At 39.7% G+C, this 21,811-nt stretch overlaps 2 protein-coding genes across 18 annotated transcripts in view; one reads left to right on the forward strand and one right to left on the reverse strand.

Moving 5' to 3' along the window:
- Positions 1–1,282, reverse strand: part of RPGRIP1L (RPGRIP1 like) — a 122,699-nt gene extending 121,417 nt beyond the window's left edge. For 11 of the 12 annotated variants that reach the window (XM_042968300.1, XM_042968301.1, XM_042968302.1 and 8 more), the window contains exon 1: positions 1,198–1,277. The gene's annotated coding sequence lies outside the window, so the exon portion shown is untranslated. Of the gene's footprint in view, positions 1–1,197 lie in introns of all 12 variants that reach the window. The other variant, XM_042968299.1, reaches the window with a different exon arrangement.
- Positions 1,283–1,349: 67 nt separating this feature from the next.
- Positions 1,350–21,811, forward strand: part of FTO (FTO alpha-ketoglutarate dependent dioxygenase) — a 387,882-nt gene continuing 367,420 nt past the window's right edge. For all 6 annotated transcript variants that reach the window (XM_007096676.3, XM_042968315.1, XM_042968313.1 and 3 more), the window contains exon 1: positions 1,350–1,605. In XM_007096676.3, the coding sequence (XP_007096738.1) occupies positions 1,561–1,605 (45 nt within the window). In that variant the 5' untranslated portion in view covers positions 1,350–1,560. The remainder of the gene's footprint in view (positions 1,606–21,811) is intronic.

Genomic DNA, 21,811 nt, shown 5'->3' on the forward strand with positions numbered 1-21,811 from the left:
TAGGAATTAATCAATTATCTCACAATATCCCTGTGAGGTTGTTACACAAGTGGTTCTTACTTTACAAATGAAAAAACCTGGACACATCCTAGGGAGCTTGCCTAAGGTCACGCACCTAAGAAGTAGGCGTCTGGTCACAGTTTTGTCATGGTTGGGAAGGTGGAGGGAGGGCAGTGTTACTGGCATCCAGAGGCCACAGATGATGTTAAACATCCTACAGTACACGGGAACCACAGCAAAGAATTAATTACCTGGCTCCACAAGTTAACAATGCCGAGGCTGAGAAATCCTGTAACGCCTGTAACGCTGTAACGCCTCTGCATCCCATCTCATGTCATCCCTCCTCGCTCACCATGCCCAATCACACTCCTACATTAGGTTCCTCAAATCCAGGGTCCCCTTCGCCTTGCTCAAAGCCTTTGCATTAGCTGGCTCTTCATTCTTTGGGGCTCAGCTCAAACGCCACTTCCTCAGAGACGTCTTCCCTGATCATCCTATGGTTACTTTCCCTCCGGTTTCATCACTGTGTATTTCTGTTGTAGCAGTCATCTCTACCTAAAATCGTCTTATTTGTTTACTAGTTGACTACCAGTTTGTCACCTAGTAAATAAAGCAGAAGCATCTTGAGACGGGTATCAGTCCTGTTCACAGCTGTAGGGAACAGTGCCTGTTGCAAGGCTACTGATGCAAGACCGACATTAATATTTACTGAATGTTTAAATGAAAACCTGGCTTTGAGACTAAAATGGTAAACAAAATCCCCGCCTGTCTGTAGTTAACAGGCTATGGGGTAATCAAACGGTAAACAAGTAATTATAAATCACTAAGCCAACAATAGGCCATTTAAGAGGCTAAAGGGGCTACCAACCAACTCTTAACCCAGGGTTAAGGAGCGAATTGTGTTTATGTGCCCTTCTATATGAAGGAGGACTTGGAAAGGCACGGCAGGCAGCATCAACTCTCATCAGCCTGCTTTAAGGCTGGGCTGTAAAATTTCAAACCGGTGCTGGTCGTGGGGATAATGGGCGGGCTGTGATTCAGGCCTGAGGATGTGGTGTCTCGTGCTGGGCTGCTTTTCACGCAAGCAGAACTCTAGGGCCTTCTCTAGGCCGTAGAGCGGATCCCAGGACCCCCACCCCTGCTGTAGGTAGAGGGTGGGGCCACCTCCGTCCCCCTCACCTCCCCCAGAGTACTCACCGCCACTGTCTCCCCGCAGGTAGCTACCGTTGCTATAGCGCCGACAGCGTGCTGGGCTGCTGGCCGAGAGGAGCACGGGAAAAACATGGGAGGCTCCGTTGCCTCCTGGGAAATGTAGTTTTCCTCCGGCCCTCGCCCGCCCTCTCGCTGCGTAGCTGCCGGCCCTGGGAAATTCTCCTGCCCCAAACCCCGAGGCGCTCTCGGCCGTCGCCGCCTTGCATCCTGGGAAGGGTAGTTCTCGAGGCTCTGAAGGAGAATGGAGCTGGGCGGAAGCAGGACGCCGAGAGAACTACATGCAGGAGGCGGGGTCCAGAGCGAGGAATCTACGCGGCTAGCAGTGGCGAAGGCGGCTGTAGCGGCAGCATGAAGCGGACCCCGACCGCCGAGGAACGAGAGCGCGAAGCTAAGGTATGTGGGCTTCTCCGGAGTCTGGGATCTTTGGTGCACGTATAGGTAGGGGCCGGGAACCGGAAGGGCTTGGCTGCCTGGCGAACGGACGCACGGTCTTAAGCCAGGGGATGACAAGGCCTTGTCAGCAAGGGAACCAGAGACATTGGGGTATATTACATTCGTGCTGCTCAGGATGCAGGCCTAGCATCCTGTTGGATCAGCTCACCAATGAGAATCACGACACCCATCACGACACGGCACTTCATTCCTTGGTCAGCTTTGTAGCTACCCTGTGCCTCAGTTTACCGGACTCTCAGATGACTGTGATCGTAACAGTTGTGCGTTCTCTTCGGTAATGATTTCTGAGGACGAGATTGGTTCAGATGAAATATCTGTGCGGTCAGATGTATTTTTTTGGAACAGTTGACTCAGTGGTTGCCTGTTTTGTTCTGTGTCTTCAGCACAGTGGGTATGAATCTAACTACAATCCTATTTTCTACCTTTGGGGTTCAGCCTCAGGTAGTTGCCCTTCCATGGGATGGCAATAATAACATCTATAGCGACGTTTTGTTTTGTCATTTGTTACATGAATTTATTTATTGTCATTTATTACAAGCATTTATTACATGTCAGTTTCAGCGTTAAGTTCGTAAAATTTATATTTCATATTCTTACTGCAGCAGATTTCAAGATAGATATTATGCAGATGGAGTATCAACAGCCCTGTTTTACAGGCGAAGCCTTGAGGTTCAGAAGAATTGAGTGTTTTTCTCTCTCATTCCCCAAATCAAGTCCTGTTGATTTGTTTAAATACGTCGGTAAGCCGGTCCATTTTTTCAATCTCTGCCACCGTGGACCAAGCTACCATTGTGTCTTTAATGGATTGTTGCATCAGGCTCCTTATTGGTCTGCGCTCACTCTACACACTAACACTCCTTTGTCCCCTCATCCCCTTTCTCCCACACAGCCAGTCTCTTCTGCACACTATGGAGTGTGACCTTTTCAAAATGCAAATCTGATCATCTCCCTTTCCTTCCTCCCTCCTCTGCCAACCACCTGTTTAAAAGTTTTCCATGACTTCCTGTTGTTCTCAAGAGAGAGACAGAACTTCACATGGCCTATGATGGTCTGGACATCCCACATGACATTCTGCCCACTCTTCGCCCATCAGCCACGCTGGCCTTTTTAAAAGGCCCTCTTTTCTGCTCTCTCTGGTTACATAGCCTTTACACATGCTATTATGTTGCCTACTCTATATTAGGCAAATATTAGAAGTGAGAACCAATTATAAATATAACACACAGTTCTTCCTCTTGTAGAATTTCAAATCCTACAAGTGAGTTTGTCTTAGGGAATACTTCTAGGGATTTAAAATATAAAATCTGCCCTATAATGACCTGAGTTATGACCAGGTTGCACTGGGGACCTGAAGTTTCCATGCTAGGGTCTGCCTGTGATATGGACAGAATACTGAAGATGGGTTCCACAGGGGGAAAGGGAGGGGAAGGGAAGATTCTTTTGCATTAGTCCGCAACAGTGTAAAGGAAGAGAGAAATGTCATCCAGTGGCATTGTGTATGATGTCTTTCTCACCTTTTAGCTTTACATTTGTGTTATCCATCTATTCTGTTAAGATTTATTGAGCACCTATTATTTATTTGCTAGACACTGGGATTATGACTTTAGCTAAGATAGAATCCGTGCACAAAGAAGCTTTTACTCTACTGAAACCATAACTGTTGCCTGTGAGATAGTTATTCATGTCTTCCACATTTTACAGATGTGGAAACCAAGGCTTAAGGAAATCATGACTTGCCCAAGGCCACTTGGTTGCTATATGGAACTAGGGCTCAGAACCAGGTCTATCGGACTCAAAGCTTTTTTCCATTTTCTGCTGGTGAAACATGTTGAATTGATAGAGCAAGTTGTCTTCCCGTTTTCTTTAAAGAAGTTCTTTGATATTTATTTAAAATTTGCTTATGACAGTATCATCGGTTAGAACAAAGTATAGGCAATTGAGGTTTTTTTTTTTTTTAATTTTTTTTTTTTAACGTTTATTTATTTTTGAGACAGAGAGAGAGCATGAACAGGGGAGGGTCAGAGAGAGGGAGACACAGAATCTGAAACAGGCTCCAGGCTCTGAGCTGTCAGCACAGAGCCCGACGCGGGGCTCAAACTCACGGACCGCGAGATCATGACCTGAGCCGAAGTTGGCAGCTTAACCGACTGAGCCACCCAGGCGCCCCTAGGCAATTGAGTTTTAAATCTTAAATAGGAAATGTTCAGTTACTCATGACCTACTTTCTCATTTTCTAATCAACTTTATTGAGGCGTAATTTACGTACAATAATTTGCACCCGTTTATAATGTACAATTTGATGAGTTTGACAGGTGTATACACCTGCAAAACCACCATCATAGTTGACATAGAGAACATTTCAGTCCCTTCTAGAAATTTCCTCTTGCTGATTTGTAGTCAGTGTCTTCCCCCACCTTGGCTCCCAAGCAACCACTGATAATGTTTTCTTTTGCTGTAGATGAGTCCATATTTTCTAGAATTTCATACCAATGGAAACATACGGTATGAACTCTTGAGTCTGTCTATTTTCACTAAGCATAATGATTTTTGAGACTTATTCATGTTGTCATGTATATCAATAGTTCATTCCTTTTTATTGCTGAGTGATAGTCTACTGTGTGGATTTACCACATATTGTTTATTCATTCACCTGTTGCCGAAGAACATTTGAATTGTTTCTGGTGTGGGGCTGTTATGTAAAAAATGCTGCTCTGACTATTCCTGTATAAATCTTTGTCTTTCTTTCTGTTGGGTAAACACTCAGAATTCCAATTGTTGAGTTCTCTGTTTAGCCTTCTAAGAAACTGCCAAAGTGATTCTGCCATTTGTGTTAGTTTTCTAGTGCGGCTGGAACAAGTTACCACAAACCTGGTGTCTTAAAACAAATTAATACTCTCTTAGTTCTAAAGGTAAGTCTGGATGCAAGGTTTTGACAGGTCATGGTCCCTCTGGAGGCTCTAGGGGAGAATCCTTCCTTGCCTCTTGTAGCTTCTGGTGATTCCTGGCATTTCTTGGTTTGGGCAACTTAACTTTATTTGGCTTCTGTGTTCCCCCGGCCACCTTCTCTGTGTTTCTGTGTGTCAAATCTCCCCCCACCCCCCTCCTTTCTCTAGTAAAGACACCAGTCATTATATTTAGGGCCTAACCCTAAATCCAAGATGATCTCAATCTCAAGATCCTCCATTTAATTACATGTACAAAGACCCGTTTCCCAGAGCAGGTCACAGTGACAACTACCATGGGTTAAGATTGGACATGTCATTTTGGGGAATGTTATACACACCCAGTACAACATTTTATATCTCCATCGGCTGTGTATGAGAATTCTGGTTGCTCTGTGACCTCCCCAATGCTTAGTGTCGTCAGTCTCTAAAATTTTAGCCATTCTAGTGGATGTGTAGTGGTATCTCATCGTGGCTTTAATTAGCATTCAGTGATGACTAATGAGGTTGAGTATCTTTTCTAAAAAGCTATTGAGGTACAATTTTTGTACTGGCAAAACTCACCTATTTTAAGCGGACGATTCAGTGATTTGTAGTGTATTTACAGAGTTGCGCAACAGTCAACATAATTTTATTTTAGAACGTTTTCATCATCCCCTAAAGAAGGTGTGTATTCGTTTGTAGTTAATCTCCATTTCCACCCCCCCGCCCCGATCCCTAGGCAACCGCTAATCATTTATTCTCAAGATTTGCCTTTTCTGGAGATTTCCTGTGAATGGAATCAGGCAATAGGTGGCCTTTTGTGTTTGGTTTCTTTCACTCAACACGATGTTTTGAGAGGTTCATCCGTGTTGTAGCACGTATCCGTACTTTGTTCCTTTTTGTTACCGAATAGTATAATATTCAAGTGTATGAATACACTGCATTTTGTTTAATCCATTCACCAGTTGATGGATATTTGGGGTTATTTATACGTTTTGGCTATTATGAAAAATGCTGCTGTGAACATATACTACTTTTTTTACATGGACATATATTTTCCTTTAAGCTCTTGGATAGCTGCCTAGGAGTGGAATTGCTGGTCCCATGGTAAATCTATGTTTAACATTTTAAGAAAGTGCTGTACTGTTTTGGTATGAATCTCGGAGTCCTCCCCAATTTTTATGTTGAGATCCTAATCCCCAAGGTAATGGTATTAGGAGGTAGGGCCTTCAGAGGTGATTAAGAATGGGATTAATGCCCTTATAAAAGAGGCCTGAGAGAGCCCCTCACCCCTTCTGCCGTGTTAGGACACAACCAGAAATTTGGAGTCTGCAACCCAGAAGGAGGTCCTCGCTAGAACCTGACCATGCTGGTACGTAGATCTTGGACTTCCAGCCTTTGGGACGGTCCATCTCTGCTGTTCATAAGCCATCCAGTCTGTGGTATTTTGTTACAGCAGCCTGAATGGGCTAAGACATTGTTTTCCAATACGGACACACCATTTTATGTTTCCATTAGCGATGCTTGAGGGTTCCAATTTCTTCACATACTTGTCACCTCCTGTTACCGTCGTTTTGATTACAGCCATCTTAGTGTGCAGTGGCATCTCATTGTGGTTTTGATTTTCATTTCCCAAACGTCTAACGATGCAGAGCTTCTCATGTGTTTATTGACTATGTAGATACTTGTTTTTGTGAAGTGTCTGTTCTAATCTTCAGCTCATTTTTTTTTTTTTTTTTGGCTGGATTGTCTTCTTAATATAAAGTGTTAGGAGCTCTTTATATTTTCTAGATATAAATTCTTTGTCAGCGATATGTATTGTGAACATTGTTTTCCAGGCTTTTAGTTTACTTAATGGTTTTTTGAGGAGCGAAAGTACTTAATTTTGATAAAGGTCCAATTTATTGGTATTGCTTTTTATGATTAATGCTTTTTGTGTCATATCGGTGAAATCGTTACCTATCCCAAGGTCACAAAGATTTCTTGTTTGCTTTTTAAATTAAACTTTATCATCCCCATAATGGGTAATTACTTTTGGTTTTTCTTTTTGAAATAGCTTAGATTGTATTTTCTTCTTGTGATTGCTTATGTACAGGCTTTTATACAGTTTCCAAGTTTGGAGGGTGAATAAAAAGGCTGGACAAATGTTATCTAGCTTTTCATGATAACATTTATTTAATCTGTGTTCAAGGGTAAGAGAACAGCAAGGTATATTCATGCGTTTTTCTCGTAAGACATACAGTGGTATGGTCCAGATTAGTATTTGATAGTCTGAGTTGGAACCACGGCCTTTAAAATTTCCTTGCTGTTGGGAGGGAGGGTTGGCATGTGCTTCAGTTTCTCCTGACAGAAAATGGAGTCAAGAATGGTTGCTTCTGTCCAAATGGCTAACAGACACATGAAAAAATGCACAACATCACTCATCATCAGGGAAATAGAAATCCAAACCACAACGAGATACCACCTCACACGTGTCAGAATGGCTAAAATTGACAACTCAGGCAACAACAAATGTTGGCGAGGACGCGGAGAAAGATTTCGCGCTGCTAATCTTTGCAGTGCAAGCTGGTGCAGCCACTCTGGAAAATACTATGGAGGTTCCTCAAAAAATTAAAAATACAACGACCCTACGACCCAGCAATTGCACTACTAGGTATTTATCCAGAGGATGCAGGGGTGCTATTTTGAAGGGACACAGGCTCCCCAATGTTTCTAGCAGCACTATCGACAATAGCCAAAGTATGGAAAGAGCCCAAATGTCCACTGATGGATGAATGGATAAAGAAGATGTGGTATATATATACACAATGGAGTATTACTCAGCAATCAGAAAGAATGAAATCTTGCCATTTGCAACAACACGGATGGAGCTAGAGTGTATTATGCTAAGTGAAATTAGTCAGAGAAAGACAAATATCATATGACTTCACTCAAATGTGGAACTTAGGATGGAGAGCAGATGAACATAAAGGAAGGGAAGCAAAAATAATATAAAAACAGGGAGGGGTACAAACAATAAGAGACCGAAATACGGAGAACAAACTAAGGGCTGCTGAAGGGCTTTGGGTGGGGGATGGGCTAAATGGGCAAGGGGCATTAAGGAGGACGCCTGTCGGGATGAGCACTGGGTGTTATATGTAAATGATGAATCACTAATTCTACCCCTGAAATCATTATTGCACTATATGCTAACTAACTTGGATGTAAATTTAAAAAAAAAAAAAAAAAAAAAGAGGAAAGAAAAGAATGGCTGCCTTTGCGGGTGCCGTGAGGGTCCAGTGTGATTAGGTTTGGTCACTGTGCCAGGGACACAGTAGGTATGGCCTCAAATGAGTTTGGTTGTCCAGAGAGCCCTCTGCTAATGCAGAGCTGCCCCCATGCTTTTGTTTTTGTTTTTTTCAGATGACATAATTTATTATTTTACAACGATTTAAAATTTATGGAAGAGCTGCGAGAGTAGAACAAAGAGCTCTGCTAGGCCTGTCGTCCGGATTCACGGGTTGTTAACGTCTTGCCACATTTGCTTTTCACTTTCTCTCACCCTATATAGACACACAGGAACCACTATTACTATTTTTTTTAATGAGCCATTACAGAGGAAGTTGGAAAACCTCAATCGTCTTTACCTCTGAATACTTCAGCATCTATTTACTAAGAACAAGGACATTCTCTTACATAGAAACATAGTGAATTGTCAAGTTCAGGAAAGTTAACATTGATAAAATACCCCATTTAATCCAAAGTCCATATGTAAATTTTGTGAATTGTCCTAATAATTTCTTTTATAGCATTTTTTTTTTCCTGGCCCAGGTTCCAATCCAGGAGTACACACTACTTTTCATTGTCATGCATCTGGTTTCTTTTAACCTCCTTTAATCTGGTCTCCTTAATTTGGTTCCTTACGCTTTTCTTTTTCTTTCATGACAATTGACATTTGTGATGAGGAAGGCGTTGTTGACATTTGTGATGACTACAGGATATTTGTTTTGTACACTGTCTCAGGATTCTTATTTGATATTTCCTAATGAGATTCAGATTATGCATTTTTGGCACGTATGTTTTTGCGGAAAGGTAGGGGCCATTCGAGTTCACACATTTACAACTCACGTATTCATCCTGCCTGTAGATGTGTTTTACTTGGCCCAAACTGTGTTTGAAAGTTTCTGAGTTATTTTCTAATACAAAGTTGAGATAAAAATCTGGATGTCTGGCTCTCCTGAAAGCTAGACTGTCTGGCAACACCTGGCCTGCACTGTAGTAACTACAGCTGAATATTGGCTCCCCCTTTAGATGGGAAATGGATTTTCCATTTTGCTACACTCCCGCTTTGCCCATTAGCAATAAAATTGTGGTGATAGTTACGGTCATGGTGAGAATTAAGTGTGATCTATGTTAAGCACCTGGAACATTCTAGCATGTTTTCAAAGTAGATGTTGTTGTTACCACCATCATGTCATTGGCATCATCATTTCCACCTGTCTGATCCCCATAGCTATTTTAGCCTATATTCAGAATAGTCATGCGGTAAAAACTTAGGTCAGCTAATTGGACAGATTTTTCTCAACTGGGGTTCCACTAACTTCTGTCCTATGCATCTCAAATGGTATAAAGTGTGTACCACCTTTGGAGGAATTAAGAAAATAGTCATTCAAACCATTTTCTGTGTTCTGTGGTTCAGATGAGGAATCTAGTTAAGTACCAGATTTGGTACTTTGGGGGCACATGGGTAAATACGGCAGATTTGGACCCATGGAACTGGCCGCTTTTCCATAAAAGGTAATAATTAAACAGGTACCAACAGTGGAGTGCTGTGTTTTATCATGGGAGCAGGACATGGTAGCAAGGAGGATCTATTGTGCTATGGAGGTTTTGGAATCCCTTCCTCAGGAAGATCTATTTAACCTGGTCTTGGCGTCACGGAATTCCTTCCTAAGATCTGTCTAAGGATGTATCCTTATAAGACACCTGAGACTCCTTTTGAAGTTGTCCAGAAATATTAGAACTGTTTTTTTTTTTTTTTATATTCCAGTTAACGCAATGTTGTATTCTTTTCAGGTGTACAGAACAGTGATTCAACAGTTTTATACATTACTCAGTGCTCGTCATGATAAGTGTACTCTTTTTGTTTTTTGGGGTTTTTTCCCCCATAATAGCTAAATTAACTGCTTTACTATTATTTTTTAAAATTTTATTTAAATCCAAGTTAGTTACCACATAGCATAGCTCGAACTCACAAACCGTGAGATCTGAGCCGAAGTCAGATGCTTGACTGACTGAGCCACCCAGGCGTGCCCTTCTATCTCTGTTTATATCTCATTTTTCTTTCCCTTCCCCTATCTTCATCTATTTTGTTTAAAAAAATTTTTTTAATGTTTATTTATTTTTGAGAGAGAGAGGCAGAGCATGAGCGGGGGAGGGACAGAGAGAGAGAGGGAGACACAGAATCCAAAGCAGGCTCCAGGCTCTGAGCTGTCAGCACGGAGCCCGACACGGGGCTCGAACCCACGAACCGTGAGATCATGGCCTGAGCCGAAGTTGGATGCCCAACCGGCTGAACCACCAGGTGCCCCAATCTGTTTTGTTTTTTAAATTACACATGAGTGAAATCATAAGGTATTTGTCTTTCTCTGACTGATGTATTTCATTAGCATAATACTTTCTGGTTCCATCCACGTTGTTGCAAATGGCAAGATTGCATTCTTTTTGATTGCCAAGTAATATTCCATTGTTTATATATATGTATATCTATATGTCTATATATCTATATATCCATATCTACATCTATGTCTGTATACCACATCTTTGCCCATTCATCAGTTGGTGGACATTTGGGTTCTTTCCATAATTTGGCTAATGTTGATAGTGCTGCTATAAATATTGGGGTACATGTGCTCCTTCGAATCAGCATTTTTGTGTCCTTTGGATAAATACTTAGTAGTGCAATTGCTGGGTCATAGGGTAGCTCTATTCTTAATTTTTTGAGGAACCTTCATACTGTTTTCCAGAGTGGCTGCACCAGTTTGCATTCCCACCAATGATGCTTAAGCGTTCCACCTTTCTCTGCATCCTTGCCAACATCTGTTCTTTCCTGAGCTGTTAATTTTAGCCATTCTGACAGGTGTCAGGTGGTATCTCATTGTGGTTTTCATTTGAAAATGAATGATGTTGAGCATTTTTTCATGTGTCTGTTAGCCATCTGGATGTCTTCTTTGGAAAAGTGTCTATTCATGTCTTTTGCCCATTTCTTGACTGGATTATTTGTTTTTTGGGTGTTGAGTTTGAGAAGTTCTTTATAGATTTTGGATATTAACCCTTTATCTGATATGTTGTTTGCAAATGTCTTCTTCCATTCTCTAGGCTGCCTTTTAATTTTGTTGATTGTTTCCTTTGCTTTTTGTCTTGATGTGGTACCAGTAGTTCATTTTTGCTTTTGTTTTCCTTGCCTCCGAAGACCTGTTTAATAACTTGTGGCCAAGGTCAAAGAGGTTGTTGCCTGTTTTCTCCTCTAGGATTTTGGTGCTGTCCTGTCTCACATTTAGGTCTTTTATCCATTTTGAGTTTATTTTTGTGTATGGTGTAAGAAAGTGGTCCAGGTTCATTCTTCTGCATGTCACTGTTTAATTTTCCCAGCACCATTTGCTGAAGAGACTTTCTTTTTTCCATTGGAAAGTCTTTACTGCTTTTTTGAAGATTAGTTGGCCATACATTTGTGGGTCCATTTCTGGGTTCTCTGTTCTGTTCCATTAATCGATGTGTCTGTTTTTTGTGCCTGTACCATACTGTCTTGATGATTACAGCTTTGTAATACAGCTGGAAGTCTAGAATTGTGATGCCTCCAGCTTTGGGTTTCTTTTTCGACATTGCTTTGACTATTTGGGTCTTTTCTGGTTCCATAAAAATTTTAGAATTGTTTGTTCTAGCTCTGTGAAGAATGCTAATATTATTTTGATGGGGATTGCATTGAATGTGTAGATTGCTTTGGGTAGCATCAACATTTTAACAATATTTGTTCTTCCAATCCATGAGCATGTAATGTTTTTGCATTTCTTTGTGTCTTCAGTTTTTTCCACAAGCTTTCGGTGGTATTCAGTGTGTAGATCTTTCACCTCTTTGGTTAGGTTTATTCCTAGGTATTTTATGGTTTTTGGTACAATTGTAAATGGGATCGATTCCCTGATTTCTCTTTCTGCTGCTTCATTATTGGTGTATAGGAATGCAACCGATTTCTGTGCATTGATTTTATATCCTGCGACTTTGCTGAATTGATGTATCAGCTCTAGCAGTTTTTTGGTGAAATCTTTCGGGTTTTCCACCTAGAGCATCATGTCATCTGGAAAGAGTGAAAGTTTGAGCCCTTCCTTGCCGATTTGGATGCCTTTTATCTCTTCTTGTTGTCTGACTGTTGAGACTAGGACTTCCAGTACTATGTTGAACAACAGTGGTGAGAGAGGACATCCCTGTCTTGTTCCTGACCTTGGTGGGAAAGCTCTCAGTTTTTCCCCATTGAGGATGATATTAGCTGTGGGTCCTTATATATGGCCTTTATGAGGTTTAGGATGGTAAGTGTCTCTTAATCCTCTTCACCTGTTTCACCCATCCACCACCTACCTCGCCTCTGGTAACCGTCTCTTTGTTCTCTATAGTCATGAGTCTGTTTTTTGGTTTGTCCTTTTTTCCCTTTGTTTCTTTGTTTTGTTTCTTAAATTCCACATATAAGTAAAATCATGTTATTTGTGCTTCCCTGACTTATTTTCACTTAGCAGTATACGCTCTAGCTCCAACTGTGTCATTGCACAAGGCAAGAGTTCATTCTTTTATATGGCTGAGTAATATTTCACTCTCATTATATATTTATCTCATCATCTTTATCCATTCATCTATTGATGGACACCTGGGCTGCTTCCATAATTTGGCTATTGTCAATAATGCTGCAATAAACATGAAGGTGCATGTATTCCTTTGAATTAGTGTTTTTGTATTTTTTTGGTAAATACCAAGTAGTGCAGTAGCTGGATCGTAGGGTAGTTCTGTATTTGACTCTTCGAGGAACCTCCACACTGTTTTGCACAGTAGCTGCACCAATTTGCATTCCCATCAACAGTGCGAGAGGGTTCTTTTTTTTCCCACATCCTTGTCAACCTTGTTGTTTCTTGTGTTTTTGATTTTAGCCATTCTGAGAGGTATGAGGTGATATCTCATTGTAGTTTGGATTTACATTTCCCTGATGAGGAGTGATGTTGAACAGCTCTTCCTGTGTCTGTTGGCCATCTGGATGTCTTCTTTGGAGAAATGTCTGTACTTGTCTTCTGCCCATTTTTTAATTGGGTTATTCATTTTTTTTTTTGGGTATTGAGTTTTATAAGTTCTTTATATATTTTGGATACTAACCCTTTATTGGATATGTCATTTGCAGATACCTTCTCCCATTTGGTAGGTTGCCTTTTGATTTTGTGTATTTTTTCCTTTGCTGTGCAGAAACTGTTTAGTTTGATGAACTCCCAATAGTTAATTTTTCCCTTGCCTCAAGAGACGTATCTAGAAAAACGTTGTTATGACTGATGGCAGAAAAATTACTGCCTATCCTCTCTTCTAGGATTTATATGGTTTCAGGTCTCACATTTAGGTCCTTAATCTATTTTGAGTTAATCTTTTTTTATGGTATAAGAAAGTTGTCCAATTTCACTTCTCTGCATGTAGCTATCCAGTTTTCTCAACGCCATTTGTTGAAGAGACTTTCCCATTACATATTCTTTCCTCCTTTGTCAAAGATTAGTTGACCCATATACTCATGGGTTTGTTTCTGTGCTTTCTGTTCTGTCCCATTGGTCTATATGTTTATTCTTGTGCCAGTGCCATACTATTTTGATTACTACAGCTTTGTAGTATAACTTGAAATCTGGAATTGTGATGCCTCCGTCTTTGTTTTTCTTTTTCAAAATTGTTTTCACTATTTGGGATTTTTTGTGGCTTCATACAAATTTTAGGATTCCTTGTTCTAGTTCTGTAAAAAATGCCATTGGTATTTTGATAGGGTATTAGAACTGTTTTTCAGTCATGGAGTGAAAAGGTGTAGATGTTGAATTCCAAGTTAGTTTCAAAGGTTCCTATGGATAAGATCATCTTTTTAAAAAATACTGAAAATATAACTAGTTAAGATTTATTACTGAGAGGGCTGTACACTTATTAGGAACATGATAATTTTGTTTAAGTAATGTACACTTTTATCAGTGAAGGAACATATCCAGAATAAACTTGCTGTTTCAAATAAAAATCATTAACAAAGTCTTCTGTTTTGGTGGCTATTTTCTTGATATCATTTAATAAGATAAACCTTATGTTATACTGTCTAGTGAGTTATAAATATGATAGTGCAATAAAAGGAAGTTTGTGGTTTGTGTATGTATTCATTGGGTCTTTTTACTTCAGTTTTATTTTATTTTTTTTGCAGTTTGGCATTTTAGTAAGGTTCTGGAAAGGTTCTTTTGGTCCCTACCTTCACTATGGACCATCCTGGGTTATATTGCCAGTTTATCTGTCGCAGATTTAGGAAACTGAATGTAGAACATTTTTGGTGGTGGCCAATGACCAGCCGACTTAAAAAATTAAAACTTCTCCTGCCGTATTCCAGTGTGTGATTCCCCCCCCCCCCCCAAAGTCTCTCTTTATCTTTTGCTTGATCTCTCTTCGAGTGTATGGATCAACCTTTAATCACTATTTAGTAGTTTGGATTGCCTTCTCTAGATAGAAGGGTTAGTTTATTCATGGTTTCCAAAACACTTTAAGTATTTTTCCTTGAAAAGTTAACTAGCTAACCCACTGAGTCACATTGAATTCTTGTTACTTTGTATTACCATGTTTGTGTTGGTTTTGAAAACTAAATACACCGTTTGAAAAGTCTTATCTTAGACGCTTTAGACAGCTTCTCTGAAGACTGCATTGGTGTCTTTCTTATTCATCCTTCCTTCTCTGTATTGTACCCAGCAGAGTATCTTGCACATATGAGACATTTGTAAGTGTCTGTTGAAGATTGAATGGTTGAGAGCCTCCAGTATCTGATACAGGTTACATGTGACCCTTAATAATGCTCATATTGGCTCCCTGGTTGCCGATTGGATTCTATTGTGGTTAAGTCTGGCAATACAGGTATTGGGATTTAGACTGTTTGCTTCGAGAAAGTAGAGACCGTGGGTAGTTTTGTTCTTCACCATTGTATCCCTGGCACTTCACACTGTTCCAGGCACGTAGTAAATATCGCATACATATTTATCAAAAGAATGAGTGAATTCCCCCAAAGCATCACCTGTTATTATTGGTCATTAGGCTTTGCCCTACTGAGAGCTGAAGCTGGAACCTGAAGAATGCAAAATGGTTAAATATGGATTTTAAATTACTTGACACACCATAGGTATAGGTATTAATGTTGAGAAATAGGATTCTTCTCTTCGGCACATGCTTTAGCAACTGCCAACAATTGTTTTCTAGTGCTCCCTTTAAATTTAAGATGCTAATTTACCCTGGAGGATTGGTGTATTTTGTTGGTGCTAGTTTATTATGGCAGATTTCTTGATAAAGTTACATTTAAATTAGGACTTTGTAATCTCTAGAAGACAAGAACTTTATAGTTGAGGTGGTACTTTTGGAACCTTAAAAAAAGGTGCAGTTCAGAGAAGGTAAATTTAGAGTTCTGCTAACCACATTCATGTGACCTTCTGTTATATACTCACTGATTTTGTATTATTTTACAAAACTGTCTCACCAGTTGATTTTCCAGTGGAAGCTGGGAGGAATCTTGGGGATTTTTGGGCCGGGTTAGGAAATGTTCAGGAGACTAAGATTGGCATCGGTAGGAAGTTTCCACACCCTTGGCCTTGGCATCGTGTTTCTCCTGCAAGGCCAGTGCATGTTTGAAAGCTGAACCTTGCATAGGTGCTCTAGGCTCGCATTTTTGTTTGTGCTATGAGCATCTGTCCTGTTGCCATTATGATCATTTATTTCCTCTGTAGTTTTGGAAATGACCTGCTTGCAAAGGGACCATGCCTTCCTTTATGTTAAAGAACTGCCATATGGATAAATGGCAGTTGAGATCCTTTACAGCTGGTAGAAACGAAGTAGAAAAAAAACTCAGTCTGAAGGACCAAATTGTGTTGCAGCTGATCTGAGGGAGAGGGATGTTGCCAGCGCATGAGTGTTTTCATAACCGTTTGTGATCAGAAAATTTGGTGCTCTGATTTCTGCATTAGCCCTAAGTCTGCCCTTTGGCGCCTTCGTTTAGTGACTGGATCATTCAAGGCTGAGCCTCAAGGGCCAGCATTTCTCTAATAATCATATAAAATGGGCTGATGTGGCAACCTTAACTCACTGTTGAATTGGGCATGATTAAAGTCTCAAGGCTGTATTAATATGGATTTTCTGTTTCTGTGCACCGCAGTCCATTATCTCATTGTTTTCCAGTTTGCCATTTTTTTGAAAACAGAGATGGAACATTTTGCTGACGATTTTTTTTTCTTCCCTGTCAGCGCGAACGTTCTGTTTTTGTTTTGTGTTTGGCTAGAGACTAGCATCAGGCAAATGAATGAAAACATTCCAGTTTATGTGGACTCTAGCCTGTTGTCACGTCAATCTTGTTATTTAGGTAAATAGTTGGCAGTTTTTTGCAGGATCAGCAGCCAATATGCTGCGAGCGGTTTTTGTTTTAGTCACATTATTGACTGGTAACACTATTAATGAGACAATAATTGGCAAATCGTTCCGTGGCCGTTGTTCTCATGAAACACGATCCTCGTGTTGGAGGCAGCCAGGCCGAGGAGTTGCCTCTGCAGCCTGGAAGGAGAGGAAAGGATGAGTAGCCAGTGTGCCCAGCTTTTAAATTCATCAGACCCCTGCTGCTTAAATTGCCCCAGCTGTTAATGCTGGAACCATTACTGTAATGGACTCAGCAAATGAAGGAGAACGAAGACACGCACACTTTATTACCAGAGGGGCAATTTTCTCTTCATCTGTAATGGCAGCGGTGCCTCATATTGATCAGACCATCAAGATACTAATCCTCTGTAAAATTACTTGTTATAACTGAAAATGTGTTAATCCAAATCAGTCTGTGTCCTGACTGTCTACTTACTATTGAATACAGACTATCAGATGGTTTATTTTTCATGATTTAAAGCCTCTGCCCCGAAAATGGTTGGCGTTTCCCTCGCAACACTGAGTGCTTAATCTTAGCTGCAGCCCAGGGTTGTCTTTTTGTTTTAAACAGAACATCACCCACTTAATTAAGGAGTGAGTGTCTGTCTTGCTGTCTGAGTTATGCTGGTGTTTTATGTTCCCCTGGATTTATTAAGCGTCTTGTTTTACATTCAGTCTGTGGTTTGTGCTGTAAATAAAAATAGGCCCATCTTGCACATATTAGAAATTTGCAGGTAGCAAATGTCAATAAGTACCAGGGATGTAAGGTGCTTTGATTTATATTTCAGACACCACGTTGTGCTTTGTCGATTGAACCCATAGGCAGGATGCATCCTGGTGTCTTCTGTGTAGCAGATGTGTTTTTGCATCGTTGTCTGAGAAAGTTTATGGTTATTTCTGCATCCTTGGTTCAGTAGATTGCTTTTTAGACAATGAGGCATATCTACTCCCCCTCCTTGTGTTTTGTGAAATGACTATAGCTAGGAATCGTCCTAAGAAGACCTGTTAAAAACTCAGTTTTATCTTCCTTAATATTTAGAATTGTAAGAATTACTCCTTAAAATTTCCATTGTAGTCTACCTACATTATATGTTTACCTGTACACAGGCTCAGATGCTCTTCTTGTGGTATTTTTATTCATTCTTCTATATTGTCATTGCTCAGAGCACTTGTATGTATGGCATTCTCTTTAGAGTTCATTCAGAGATACTTAACCAGTACTCTTTGTTGTGCCAAGAATTGTGTTAGAGGCTGGAAATGCAAAGATGAGTAAGATATAATCTTTGCCATGGAGGACCTCGGCTCAGTGAGCAAATGATTACGGTAATTGCAGGATAGCAAGTGGTGGAAGCCTCCTGTGAATGTAGTTTCTGGAAGCGGATACCAGGTATGGGTGCAATAGTAAAATCAGCCTCATCGATTTTTCTTGTGTTACCAAAAGCAGAACTGTGTAGTTTAATCACACTTTAAGACCCGCGGCTGAATGATTCCTAGCCGTTTGATAGAAATCTCGTCTTTTCTCACTTTTACTGCCCCCTGGAGACCGTCAAAGGAAGGATTTCCAAAAATGTTTTGATCAGTGACCACATTTTTGGGTATGTATAGTTTCCCACGGAGACTACTTTAAAGGGGATAGTGCTTATTTGATTGTTTATGTTCTGACATATATATTGTAAATCAGTCTTGTTGCTTTATAGTATAGTTTATCAGGAGAGACAGTAGCCTGTTGTGTGTTTCAGAGTATGGATTTTGCACGCAGTCGGCCTTGTTTTCTCCCTAGCTTCTCTGCTTACTAGCTGAGCGATCTTGGCCAGCTCACCTCATCTCCTGGAGCCTCAATCTTCAACTGTAAAATGGAGATGATAATAATAGTCTAAGGATGAAATGATTTAATATATAGAAAGTATTTAGAATAGTGTTGGGTAAACATAAGTGTTTTGTAAGCATTAGCTGTGATTAATATTACCATGGATGTGACTTTAGGTAGTGAAATTATTTTTAACATGCGGCTAATGAAAGACAGCTTTGTAAATGTATGACAATAATATGTGGGGCACAGATAATTAAGCATTTATTTAAAACATTATTTTTCCCAATTACATGATAGTTTGTTATATTAGAAAAATTTAAAAATACAAAAAAATACCAAGCAGGAAAAAAAAAAGCCTATAATTTTCCAGGGATAACCTCTGTGTTAGTATATTGGTGTATTTGTTAAAATACTATATTATTCTTATTATGCCTATTATATGCCCAATATATCACTGTGAGCCCAGTTTTATCTACAACGTATTTATATAAGATATTTTAAACAAAACATAAAGTGTTTCATCCTATGGATTTTCATTATGTACTATTTCATCATACGGATTTTTTTTTCCTGCTATTATAAATTATCTCTCAGTGACCATTCTTGCACATAAATCTTTGTGCAAACCTCTGGTATTTTCCACAAGGTAAATTAAAAAAAGGCAAATTGTCAGGTTAACATTTGTAAAGAGTTTTAGTTTGCACTGTCAGATTGCCCCCCAGAGAGGTGATGCCAATTTCTACTGTAAGAAACACTGCCCGAGAATACACGTTTGTTATGTCCTCTCCAACCCTGAGAATTAGCATAAAGTAAAAATATATGCCAATTTGGAGGAGGTGAAGTAGGAGCTCATTGTAGCTCCTACAATTTGAATTTTCTTCCCCCCCATTTGTATTTTCTTAATTACTGAGTATATGATTGAATTCCCTCTCATCGTGTTTATTGACCAAAAATATATTTCTTTTGTGATTTGCTTGTTTATATAGCCTTTGTCCATTTTGGTAATGTGTGTTTGTCTGTTTGTCTTTTCCTGTTGATTTGTAAGACTACTTCGTAAATATTAGGGATATTATTTTTCGTTAATCAACTGATGGAAATACTTTTCATAGTTTGTTTGTTGCCTGCCTTCTACTTTTGAATTTTTATTATTCAAAAATTTTTTGTTCTTTATGTATAGGGAAACTTTTCCCACCTAATTATCAGTTGAATTAGTCACTTATATGTCCTAGGTATTTTGTGTTTTAATATTAAAAAAAAGTTTTTTTAATCTTTATTTATTTATTAAAAATTTTTTTTTAATGTTTTTATTTATTTTTGAAGGAGAGGGAGACAGAGCATGAGCGGGGGAGGAGCAGAGAGAGAGGGAGACATAGAATCCGAAGCAGGCTCTAGGCTCTAAGCTATCAGCACAGAGCTTGATAGGGGGCTTGAACTCACGAACTGTGAGATCATGATCTGAGCCGAAGTTTGACACTTTACCGACTGAGCCACCCAGGCACCCCTAATCTTTATTTATTTTTGAGAGAGAGAGAGAGAGAGGAGCAGGGGAGGAACAGAGAGAGAGGGAGACACAGAATCCAAAGCAGGCTCCAGGCTCCGAGCTGCCAGCACAGAGACTGACGCGGGGCTCGAACTCACGTTTGTGAGATCATGACCTCAGCTGAAGTCGGACCCTCAAACGACTGAGCCACCCAGGCACCCCTATATTTTTATATCATTCTTGTAATCCATCTAGAATTTAGTTGGTGTATGAAATGGAGTAGCTATCTAACTTTTCCTCCCGGGTGGTTCACCAGTTTCCACCTCGGAATTATGCAAATTAATTGACTGATTTGAGTGCTGAAATACTCAGATCTGCTTTTTGTTTGTTTTTATTTTGTTTTATTGATTCTTTTGTTTGTCTCTTGTTCTTGATACACCATTTTAATTACCAGAGTTTCATGATGCCTTCCAGTTTCTAGCAGTACAAGACCTGCGTGACTGTTCTTTGTTTTTAGAAGTTCTTTGGCTCTTCTTTTATAAGGAGGAGACAACTTAACAATTTTTCCAGATAAACTTAAAAAATCACTTTTTTAAGTCTCTTGGGTACATCATCCCTTTAGTATTTTAATTATTATTGCATTAAATTTATAACTTAACTTGGAAAGAACTGAAGTAGGGGCGCCTGGGTGGCTCAGTCAGTTAAGTGTCCAACTTCAGCTCAGGTCATGATCTCATGGTTCGTGAGTTCAAGCTCCGCATCAGGCTCTGTGCTGACAGCTCAGAGCCTAGAGCCTGCTTTGGATTTTATGTCTCCCTCTCTCTCTGCCCCTCCCCTGCTAGCACTCTGTCTCTCTCTCAAAAATAAACATTTAAAAAAAATAAAAACAAAAAGAAAGGACTAATTATGGCAAAAAATTTTTCTCATCTGAGTTGCCTGGGTGGCTCAGTCGGTTAGGTGTCTGACTCTTGGTTTCAACACAGGTCATGATCTCGTGGTTAGTGAGTTTGAGCCCTGCATTGGGCTCCACACTGACAGTGTGGAGCCTGTTTGGGATTTTTCCTCTCTCCCTCTCTCTCTGCCCCTCCCCCACTCTCACTCGCTGTCTCAAAAATAAACTTAAAAAAATTTTTTTTCTCATTCCACAGTGTTATTTGTCTTTATATTTATTTAAGCTCTTTTTCATGATCCTCATAAAGTTTTGTAATTTTATTCAATTAAGTACTATTTATTACCTTTTGGGTTTATTACTGTATATTTTACATATTTGATTACTATTTTTGGTTACTATTGCAAATGGGATATTTTTAAATTATATTTTTAGAGTGGTACATGGGAAAGCTTGTTTTATGTGTTGTTTTTGTAATTGGCCACAATATAGAAATATTCTTATTCTAATATTTTTTGTTTATTTTTTTGGGTTTCTAGGTGTATACTAGGCATATAATTTAATCATCTGCAAATAAAATTTGGTCTTTCCCCCTTCAGTAATTATATCCTCCTCCCCCCTTTTTTTTTTCTTGTGTTATTACTTTGTCTAAAACCTTTGAATAGAGGTGATAGTCATGCTTTTACTACTTATGTTTCAGGATTCTGGTATTGAGTGTAATGGTAATTACTGACAATAATCTTTGATTTTTAGTTTATTTTTTTCTAGGGACTGAGGTTGAATTCATGTTTAATATACACGTGCATATATATATGCATATATATTAAAAATGGCTTTTTTAGTTTTGAGAGAGAGAGAGAGAGAGAGAGAGAGAGCAGGGGAAGGGCAGAGTGGGGCAGGGTGGTGGTGGTGGTGGTGGTGGTGGTGGTGGTGCAGACAGAGGATCCGAAGCTCTGCTGTCAGCACAGATCCTGACTCGAGGCTTGAACTCACGATTCGCGGCTTCAACTCACGATTCGTGAGATTGTGACCTGAGCTGAAGTTGGACGCTTAACCGACTGAGCCACCCAGGTGCCCCTTGTTGAATATATTTTTGACATTTAGACATTTATTTAGATGGTAATGTCGGACTTTCACTGATAGAATGTAACCTATTAATATAGTTTCTAATATTGGTTTCTTGGCATAAATCCTACTTAGTCACATTATGTCTTAACATACTACTGAATTCAACCTTTTAGTATTTCAATTAGGAAAGCAAGATGGGTCTATAGCAGTGATTACCAAGGAAGCTGGATGGTAGTACCCCCAGGGTATATCAGAATCTTCAGTGAGCCATATTTAATATGCATGTTATAGTC

The sequence above is a fragment of the Panthera tigris genome, chromosome E2, assembly GCF_018350195.1.
Source record: "Panthera tigris isolate Pti1 chromosome E2, P.tigris_Pti1_mat1.1, whole genome shotgun sequence".
NCBI classification, from domain to species: domain Eukaryota; kingdom Metazoa; phylum Chordata; class Mammalia; order Carnivora; family Felidae; genus Panthera; species Panthera tigris.